The sequence below is a fragment of the Pseudorca crassidens genome, chromosome 5, assembly GCF_039906515.1.
Source record: "Pseudorca crassidens isolate mPseCra1 chromosome 5, mPseCra1.hap1, whole genome shotgun sequence".
Lineage (NCBI taxonomy): Eukaryota > Metazoa > Chordata > Mammalia > Artiodactyla > Delphinidae > Pseudorca > Pseudorca crassidens.
In genome coordinates, this window is record NC_090300.1 from 126782112 (window position 1) to 126793563 (window position 11452).

Genomic DNA, 11452 nt, shown 5'->3' on the forward strand with positions numbered 1-11452 from the left:
TATTAATTAACACTGACTATGATATAATGGTGTGTATGAAGACTAGTTAAGAAAATGCCCTTACATAGAATGGGCCGTATTTTGAAACCAAACCAAACCAAAACAAGATGATTGAATAACTACTCTGGTTCTCAATTAAAGAAAAGAATACTCAACATAAAAATAATAGCATTAACAGTAATCTTTAAAAATACAATTTAACATAAATATAGTGAATAAATATATATGCAAAAATACACCATCCAAGAATTAGTTGAAAACACTGGTTAATTACAAATTTAATACATAGTTTTGTGAGTAAGAGATATATTAAGCATTATGCTAACCTCCCATTCAAGCTCTAAATTTCTGTATACTTTGCTGCTAGAAATAACCCATTGTTTTTATAATCCTTTATTATCAATGTTTTCAGTATTTGGGAATGGGAGAAAAGAACTCTGAATGCACTACTTATAATAAACATAAAAGAAAGCCTGCCCTGGTAGGTACAAAGTAGATGTTACTTCACTCCAGCAATGAAATAACTTACTTTCGATTGGTTAGTTTTCACATAATAGCTTTGACTTTCAGAAGACATGGCTTTCTCTTCTCATTCAGAAACATAAAAGAAATTACAAATAAACCCCAGAGGACCTAGCATAGTAGCATTCACTACTCCGTAAAATGGTGAGGCTGCACTCACAGAGGTGAGTTAGAATTCTATTTGTAACTTAATTTTTTTGATGTGAAAAAATTATTTTGTCAAAGGAGGAAATACTGCCTTCAAAGCCATATGCACAAGATGTAATAATAAAGCATTGAGTTTAGGCTGGTAGAAAAAACTCGAAATCTTGATTTATTGTCATCATAGTATGATTTGTAAAGCTGTCTTAATATTAAGAAACAAAGGTTGTTATTGCTTCATAGGTTACAATTGGAAACTCTCAACAAATTGCTATAAATATTACAAAAGTATCAAGAAAAAATAATAGTGAAAAGAGACCAATTAAAGAAACATATATAATAAATATAAAAAAGTGGAAAAGTCCTGAAATATATCTATTTGCATTAAGTTCCAAAGAATATTGCTAATTCACCCAGCTTTTGAATTTTATGTAACAGATATGGCAGCATCTGTTGATTGTTTTTACTTAAAAAAACGGAGTACTAGTAAATCAGCTAGTTAACATATAAAATTATTTTGGCTTTTTCATATTCCAAAACACTTCATTATATTTTTAATACATCAGAGGGTTATTAAACCAAAGCCACCCTATAATGAACAATTTGGTGCATTCAAATCTAAAAATATATTGTTTCATTCATTATTATTCATTACATCACATTTTCACAGTAGACAATATTGTATTATTATCTTTTAGATTATATTTCTGTCAATTTGATATTTAACAAATCTGATGTTTTTCATTCTAATAATGGTACTCTATTTTCTTCTACAAAACAATAACTTAAATGTTAAGAGATACCACTTAAAGTGCCTCAGCCAATTGTTTATTATTTTTCTATTCTCTTTCAGAAAATTGCCTTTAAAAGAAGAAAATGGGAAAGAAGTCCTAAATCCAGAAACTATAGAAATTAAGGTTTCTAATGACATCATTCAATCAAAAGAAGATGACAGCAAAGCATAACACCAAGATCACAGAGTCTTTAACAACGAATGCTACAAAGAGCATTTAGATTGCAGTGACCCTATGACCAAAACTATTCCATTGACCTTAATTTCTTGGGAAACTTCTAGCTTGGAATAGCTTGTACACATATACATATGATCAAATACTCCTGCCCATGGTCCATTTCCTTTTGTTGTTGTGTTGTTGCTGTTGTTGTTTCTTTTGTTATGAATTTCAATATAGAGACCTGACCGGCACCAACTCTTGGGTATCAATTTGACTCTATGATTGAAGTACTGCAATTTATTATATGGATAAAGTGCTCTATTTCTTAAGAACTATATTTCGTAACACAACCTCTCCACAAGTAGGGGTTTAAGAAAAAACAAAGAAAACAAAATCTTTGTGAGCTAAATATATAAGAAAGCCCTGCATGTTTTTTAATCCAATCTTGGGCAAATAGATTATTAAAGGGGATTTCAGTTAAAATGAAAATACTTAATAAAAGTTACACTTTTCATCCAGAGAATTTCAGGGAACTTAGGCTTGAAGGAGCCAGTTATCTTTAGCAGATGTTAAATATTGAGAGAAACTTTGGAAAACTCTTTTTAAGTTATAATTACAATGCTACTTCAAAGTTGAATTTTTAATAGACTGAAGTGCCAGATCAAAATTATTACCCATTTAAATGAATATTAGTTGTGTGTAAAATTAGATCAGAAAGATTCCATAAATCTCTATCTCTTATATATGCCATATTCACTCACAATGGATTACACACAAAGAAAATGTATTGCAAGTGAAAATAATATTGATTTCTGCCCTCAGCTTCAAATAAAGTAAATTGAAATGGGAACAATATCAATGTTGTCTTGATATACTTATAAATATGTGATTACCTTTTACTCTTTAAAATAATTTTATCAATAAATGAGTCTTTAATGTTCAAATACTTTGAATCATATCCTCAGATACATTTTTGCCCATTGTTTTAGATAATCTTTGTTTAAAAAATCATTTTCCCAGTGTTATAGGTCAATCCTTATATGTAACTGGCTAATGGGAATTAAAATCCTTAGTGCTTAAATTATGGAGAAATTGACATTTAGACATTGCCATAAAAGTGTCAATGATAAACAATTGAATTGCCACTATCTGTTTTTATTCTGGATGTTGTAGCTAGAAGTCATTTTAAGACTTTTATAAACAACTTGGGTTGAAGAAATTCCTGAACTATTCAACACAAACTTTCTAATGTCATTTATTAGTAATATATACCAGAATAAAATATTTATTAACTTCCAAGCTATGCAAGCTCCCAGAGGTAAAAGGCTGAAACATGATTTTCAATTATATGTAAGGTAAAAAAAAATGTATTTATGGTTATAAATATACATACCAATTGGGAGCAGGTTTTAGATTATTTCTTACCCTAGAGAGCCAAAGGTTTCTTTAGGCCCCATCACATTCATAACTTCTCGTTTCAGGTGTTATCATAGCTCAAACATGCACTGGTTATGGAATGCAGACCAATAGAACATTGGAGGAAAGTCTTAACAGTGCAGAGTGACCTGATTTAGGGTATCTCTCTATGGAGATTATTTGACAAATATTAAAGGTAATATTAATGTCACTCATGAACACTTTTATTTACAAAGTACTTGAAACTGTCAACCAAGGAGAGACAACTAACTCATTCTCCAAAACTATGGTTATCAGAGGACAGAACCTGCCCATCTGCATGTTCAGACACTAAATCTCTACAGTGTCCTTGCCATAATTTACAGGGTTATATGATGAAGGAATCTCTCCTTGCTATATTTTCAGGAATATTCTGAAGAAAAAAAAGTCCTGTGCCTACCTAGGAATTTGCATAGGAATTATCCAACTGGTCTTTTGATGGATTTGACTGTTGCCATTTAAGTTATGTTTGTCCGATCATCTGTTTGCTTTATTTTACTGTTTTTTTCTCTTTTGTATGAATGTGTTAAAACTAATCAAAATACTTGAATTGGTTTGTGCAGAGTAACCAAGCTTAGCAAAGTGTCCATGAAGCAATAGGCATGGACACTAATTTTTCCTGGATAGGGCTACGAGGTTTTAAAGTAATTATGGTAAAAGAATTAGGAAAACTGAGAAAGCAATTTAGCATGTTTACTATTGTTATATCCACACTATACTTCAAAACAGAGAAATCATAATAAAAAGCAAAGATTGTTTTTCCCTCAATGTGAAAGTTCTGTTTCTCGCATTTCTTTGGACTTTCTATGTAAAGCAGTTTAATTAAATATTTCATATATATATATATATATATATATATACACACACACACACACATATATATATACATATGTATGCTGTTAAATTTCTTGCCACTAATGTGGAGTAATGATCTGAAGTTAACAGATAATCTGGAACTAACTGTAAACAGACTGTTTCAAATGCACTGTTTCAATTGTCTGAGTGGTCCTTATCTCTTGTCCTTGAACTCTAGGCCTCACAGGAGCAAGGCAATACTGTGATAAACATCTTTTTTTTCTTTTTACATTTCAATGGAATGCTCCAAATGACTCTACTTATAAAAGTTTCCAAATAAGAGCTGGCGTGTAGTAAATTGTAAAATATGAGTAGAACTAAAATGATCTGTTTCTTATTTTTCATTGTTATTCTAGACTAAACATATCCATACAACTGTATAAATGCTATTTTTACAGTCTAAGAGTACACTTAAACATTAGTATAAAATGTCAAAATATTGAACTGAATATAAGTAATGTTAAATAATCAGAACACTATGCTACTTTAAACAAAGAAGCAAAGATATCACTGAAAATATTTGTATTTCTTGATAGGTTATGTGCAATTAGGCAATGACAATCTATATTCAATAAAATATAAGAGGGAACAATAATATCAGCATTTTAGCAGTATTTTGTTTCTAAAACTGGCACAAATTAATGTATCAACATATTTTACAATGATCTGCAAAGAAATGTAAGAATTTTGATTTATTATTTTCATGGGTTGATTTATGGCCATTCTATTGATACTAATGTCTAACATTAATGTAATGTTTCTCGAGTTTTACTTCAGTTTTTACTATTAATACCTATAAAAACATTTTTTCAAAGACTATTTGATCCAGCAAAGTTTACATGACCCTTGATCTTTGAATGAAACATTTATATAAACAGAAAGTTTTTATTAATCAAATTATTTGAGTACCAACAATTAATTGGAACTTTATACTCACACCTTAAGTTTATGCTTCTTATTTTAAATATTTAAGATGTATTTGTGCCTTTGGATTAGCATGACATTCTGCTTTATTAAAAGAAAAAAATACTGCAATCTTTCTTGATATATTTTGCTTATATCTATGACACTTGTATGATACTCTCTTATTTACAGTTAGTGAATAAGCTCAGTTCAGACTACTTCACCTTCAATACAAAATCTCAATGAAACAAATTATACTGTGTAACTTATTTCCACTTATGGCAAAGCAATTCTTTTAATGCACACACAAAATATACTTAATTTGTTCTTGTTCTAGACAATAAATACATTCTAGATATTGTTGAAATTGAGTTTTACTAGTTGTAAGAAAAAGACAACAGACACTTTTTAAAATAGGGTAAATTATTGTGGTGTCACTTGAGTCTACATTATTCCTGTTCTGTATTTGATTGGGGATCATAAATCATCCTTCATTGTTGATGATAAGATACACTGATGAAAATATCTACAACTGAAACAATAGGAAGAATAATCTCCATTTCTTAATTTTAGGAAATAGTGGAATAGCATATTACAATTACTTATTAAATTTGCAATATTCTTTTTCACAGAGAATAATGTAAATGCTCAACTTCAATCCCTCCAGGTGCTTATTCAACAGACTTTATGAGTAGATGAAAATACATTTTTTAAATGAGATGGTTTGCATTACTTATCTTCAGAGAGAAAAGATTTGCATCTTCTTATTAACCTTTGAAGCATTATTGCATTGTCTTTCACACTGAAATCACATATGTATGTGTTAGCATATGCCAAAATTCAACTGTGGAAGGTCACAGAAATGAAGTGCTTCAATCCTGAAATGAAAATCTCTCAAAAAATCTACTCACAGGCTTAATAATGTTCTGAGATGCAATGACTACACGTGTAACTGAGCCTAGATGTAGTAGTTGCTGAACAAATATAATTTCCTTCCAAGTCCCTCTTCTCCGTTGTTAAAAATTGCATTTTCCCATGTCGATGCAGCTATTTAACAACATTATACAGAGTGCTAATAATTTCTCCTCATAGATTCATATTATATGCAATGCTTAATATTTGTTTGATAACATATTTAATATTCTTAGAAAAATAGTTTATTATTCACTATAGGATTTTATCAATACCTTAACTACGTTAACTGGTACCACCACTTTAATTTTTTAATAATATTTTCAGGATTTTGATCACATGATGTTCATAATTAATATAAAGATTGCCCATACAAATTTAATATTACCACTTATTTTAATTGTTTTCCAAAATTAAAATGTATATCTTTTAGCATCTGGTTTTAGCCTTCCTTGGAAAAGAATAAGCAAAGCAATGACTGTTGGAGCATTTCAAATCACAACCAGGCATAGGAGAATAGAGGAGCAAATAACTGAAAGAATCCAGAAAGGCAAGCAGACCATTTGGAGTAGGTAAGAAGGATCTTAGTATGAGAAGTGTTGGAGCAGGGACAAGGAAGATTGTGTAGATAAAAATTAAGGCCAATTATACTGACCCAAAGGAGAAATCCAGAGGAGAGGGTTAACATAGATAGAACCTATGATTCAGTTTTGCAAGTAGGATTTTTATTTTTTTTTTACAGAACAACAAGCATTGTGTAAAATAAATGGTACTGTTAAGAGGAAACATATCTGTTCCAATTCTTAAAGGAATGTTCATGGTTTAGCATTTGCCTCTAAACTCTGTTAGGTATCTGTGAACTTAGAAATAAAGATTAAAAAAAAATCTTATTTTTTGGTATGTGAATTCTATGCTGTGTTCAGTATGCATTAAAACATGCTGGCTTTTATTTTCTTTAACTTATATATGCCATTCAAATTCTATATTCTTAAGTTAGCTACCACAAAGTTTTCTTATTGTTTCAATAGAGTATGTTCCTATGAAATGCTGTATATATATGTCTAAACTGTAAAAATTATACTGCAAATGTTGAAGTTTTGTATTTATGAGAGACATTGAAAGTATGGCTTACAGTATATCAAAATTGTCACTCTTTGCCATTTGTATATTAATAGTAAAAATACTTTTACTTTAATAAAGTGTTGCATTTATATTTATTTTGAATAATATCTCTGCAGTGTGAGAGCTTGTGACTTGGCAAATATTTTTTATTAAAAAAAAAAGTCAAACCTATCTCTATATAGTCAAAAGAAGAGAATGCTTTATGTCATCTTGCCTCACCCTGAGTCACAGTCTTTTGGCTTCTACACTACATTGTGCCCAGTCAGAGAATTTAATGAATAAACAGTTGGTAAGAGCAGTGGTTCTCAGAACGTGGTCCCCAGATGAGCAGCGTCAGCACCACCTGGGAACTTGTTAGAAATGTCAGCTTCTGGACCCAACCATGGACCTAGTAAATCCAAATAATCTGGGAGAAGGGCCCAGGGTCTGTCTTTTAATAAACCTTTCTGGTAATTCTGACGTACACAAAAATTTGATACGCACTGGGTTAAAAGACACACTTTTTTTGTTTTTGCTTTTTTGCGGTACGCGGGCCTCTCACTGCTGCGGCCTCTCCCCCCACGGAGCACAGGCTCCGGACGCGCAGGCTCAGCGGCCATGGCTCATGGGCCCAGCCGCTCCGAGGCATGTGAGATCTTCCCAGACCGGGACACAAACCCGTGTCCCCTGCATCGGCAGGAGGACTCTCAACCACTGCGCCACCAGGGAAGCCCTAAAAGACACACTTTTTTTCTTAATGTGTATTTATTATTTTTTTTTAAGACACACTTTTAATGATAAACCAGTATTCACTTCTAGTTCATGTTGGAATTTTATTTCTCATATAGATTATCTTCTTTTAGGATTTTGTGAGTTAAAAGAGAGGAGAAGCTAATAACATCTCACAAGTTTTTACAAAGTGTTTTCTTTCTTTTTATTTTTATAACCAGTGTAAATTTAACTCATTCTTAAAATGAAAAAAAAAAAGCTGAATTTTCACAAGGGGGCGATTTTCAATATAAGGTTTACAAATTGCCCAAAGTACATATACATATAGAATAAAAATAACATTAAATAAGCTTTGAACGGTGAAAAATGGGGACAGATATATTTTGTGTTTTTTCTCTTAGTATCTTATATTTAATGAAAGAATAGCTGTAATAAAATGCAAAATATGTCATGAGAATTAGACCAAAACAAAATCGCTGATATATGAAGAGAATTGACTAGTTAATCCTGTTAATATCAATATTTTAGAGTTTCTTCTATTTCTTTCTAACCCAAGCCACTGCCTCCATAAATCCTCTTTACTTGTGGTGCAAGTAATGAATGTATGTCTCCTAAGATTCATGTCATACATGGAGTCAGCACTTTAAATTTGTTTTTAAATTTCTTTTTTTTTGAAAGATATTTTTCAATACACAACTTAGAATGTTCTCAAAATAAAAATAATATTCTCTATGTGCACTGTCTTGTATACGTACTTATCCTTGGCATAACTTTGCTCTCCAAAACAAAATATATACATTTGAGTATTACAACTTACCTGGATAACTTAAGTTGGGAGAGACAACTGTACTAGAATAATATAAAATTTAATCAAAATTTAATTTACTGTGACTTTTTATTAATCCAGCAGGCTATCAAGGCAGATGTTGCTAGTATTAAGGCATGTTAGTGTTTGGAAAAAGATTAACTTGATGATTCAGTTCATATCAACGTCTCCTCTTCCATCTCCAATTTTCACATTCCCTACTGGATCAGTTTAATTTTCCTTTCACCTATCACAAGCATGATCGATGTCTGAAACTGACTGGCAAGATTGAAGAAAGAATATATAGAAGAAAAAATGATTACCAAAATCAATCCAAAACATTTGTATACTATCACATCTGGAGATCAAGTCATTACAAATTCTCATGGAAGGGTCGTTTATAAATGGAGAGTTTTAGATGGAAGTTGTAATTTTCTTTATACTTGGAGGCATTGACTGGGAGAAGAAAACAATCATCTTATTTGTAAGCAAGGACCCAAACTTCGTAAAATATATACTCAAGATCACTCAAGGGTGTTTGCAGAAGTGTTATCATCAAGTTTGATTATGTGAAGCTCCCCTTCCAATTCAAATGAAAACACTCTCTTAAAAGCATAAATGTAACTTTCACTAACTCAGAAATCAAGAAATTCACATTTTTACTCACCAGGAAAGAAAAAAAAAAAAAAAGAAAGAAAAAGATGAAGGAAGAATTGCCCACAAAATTGCAGTGGGAATAGAACTGGGATCATTGAAGTAATACTAGGAAATAGGTAAGAACCTAGATATTCGAATTAGAATACACCCAGTCTCACATACAAATTCCTACTACCTATTGCTAGCTCTGAACTTGAGCAATTTATAAACAAATTTAGAATTTGACTTTCTCATCAATAAAATAATGATTCTAAAGTGAGTAATATTTATCTCCAAGTGTTGATGTAAGGATTTATTTTTATTTATTTATTTATTTATTTTTGCGGTATGCAGGCCTCTCACTGTTGTGGCCTCTCCTGCCACGGAGCACAGGCTCCGGACATGCAGGCTCAGCGGCCATGGCTCATGGGTCCAGCCACTCCGCGGCATGTGGGATCTTCCCGGATCGGGGCACGAACCCGTGTCCCCTGCATCGGCAGGCAGACTCTCAACCACTGCGCCACCAGGGAAGCCCCTATGTAAGGATTTATTGAGATAATGTTTATGAAGTTCTTTAGGCAGTGTCTACCACACAAAATGCCAAAAGAATGGCAGCTATGATTATCTCTATACCTGCCATATTTCAGCACTGTGTTAGGCAGCTATTTCATATCCTTTAGAGACAAACCATAAGTAAAGTCAATGGTTTCATAATATATAACTTCATAAATTATTTAATAGGCTAAATTTGAGCCTGAAAAAGTAGAAAGAATGGCTATCCATTTTATTACTTCTATTTTTGTTTCAGTTATCTATTGCTGAATAACAAATCAAACCCAAATGTAGTGGCATAAAACATCAACAGTGTAATATTTGTCATGACTATGTGTGCTACCTTGACTTAGCTTGACAATTATTTTGTTCCATGTGGCATAGTGGAGCTCATTTATGTGACTACTGGCTTCTAAGAGGGAATCTTATAAATGGAAGCTCCGATGTGTACATACTTACCAAGACTTTTTTCATCACACTTGCAATGTCCAACTGGTTAAATAAAGTCATGTGAATAAACACATCATCAAAGTGTGAGCATAGGAGTTGTAAACAAGAGTATGATTTGTTGAATACCAGCTGTTATATAGTATGGAATTATCCTCCTTTTGTTTCCTAATGCTTCACGTCTTTTCCACATACAAAATTCACTCACCCCTTCCCAAGATTCCAAAACCTTATCTCATCATGTTATCAGGGTCAGGTTTAAATTTCAGAATTTATTCAACTAAATGAATTCCAGCTTCTGATAAGGTTCCTCAAGCTATATACCTAAAGAGCACCTTTTTAATACTGAAGCCTGGACAAGAAAAAGACAACTGCTCCCAGAAAACCCTACAGAGAGTTGTGAGACAGGGGCAGGGAAATAACAATAGACCAATAGACGCTGCCATCCAAAAATTAAGGAGGGAGGAAATGAGGGCATTTGACAATTTCTTCTCTGTAGAAAATCTGAAGTCCAGCCAATCAAGACTTACTACTGACAGTCTCCAACTTACTACCGTTTGACTTAGGATTTTTTGACCGTATGGTGGTTCAAAAGCGATAAGCATTCAGTATCTACTGTACTTCCAATTCTGAATTTTATCTTTGCCCCGGCTAGCAATATGCAATACAATCCTCTCAGGTGATGCTGGACAGCTGCAGGAGCCACAGCTCACACTCAGCCACAGGATCATGAGGGTACACACGAATACACTTACAATCATTCTGTACCCATACAACTGTTCTGTTTTTCACTTTCAGTACAGTATTCAATAAATTACATAAAATACTCAACACTTTATTATCAAATAGGGTTTGTGTTACATGACTTTGCCCAAGTGTAGGCTCATGTAAATATTCTGAGTGTATTTAAGGTAGGCTAGGCTAAACTATGATGTTTTGTAGGTTAGGTGTATTAAATGCATTTTCAATTTATGATACTTAACAATGGGTTTATTAGGACCTAACCACTTGGTAAGTCCAGGAAGAAATGTAGTTCCCCCTTCCTTCACTATAGGGGATTTTCCACAAGTTAGATCTGGTTCTACTCCCTGGAAGTGGTTACTAAAATTATTCTTCTCAGTAACTCTTAGGGTGACTTTTGATATCTTTGCTTTTATGTAGAAAATGATGTGTGGTTATGAGTAAATTTTTTGGCCTGCCTCCTGACCAGATGTATTTAGTACGTAGAAATCTATTTTCATTTAAACTAAGCCCATTGAGTTCAAGCTGATACAAGTCCTTTAAAAACAGTGTGAGTTTTGTATGTGTTTGTATGTGTTAAATTGTATGTGTTAAATTGTAATCCACCACATTAGACAAAATTCACACTTTCAAATGTATGTGTTAAATTGTATGTGTTAAATTGTAATCCACCACATTAGACAAAATTCACACTTTCAAA

The 11452-nt window shown here is 32.3% G+C and overlaps 1 protein-coding gene across 1 annotated transcript in view; it reads left to right on the forward strand.

Annotated features, from left to right (window-relative positions):
• Positions 1–6984, forward strand: part of NCAM2 (neural cell adhesion molecule 2) — a 495236-nt gene extending 488252 nt beyond the window's left edge. The window contains exon 18 of the mRNA XM_067739240.1: positions 1517–6984. Coding sequence (XP_067595341.1) covers positions 1517–1628 — 112 coding nt within the window. The 3' untranslated portion in view covers positions 1629–6984. The remainder of the gene's footprint in view (positions 1–1516) is intronic.
• Positions 6985–11452: the final 4468 nt, after the last annotated feature.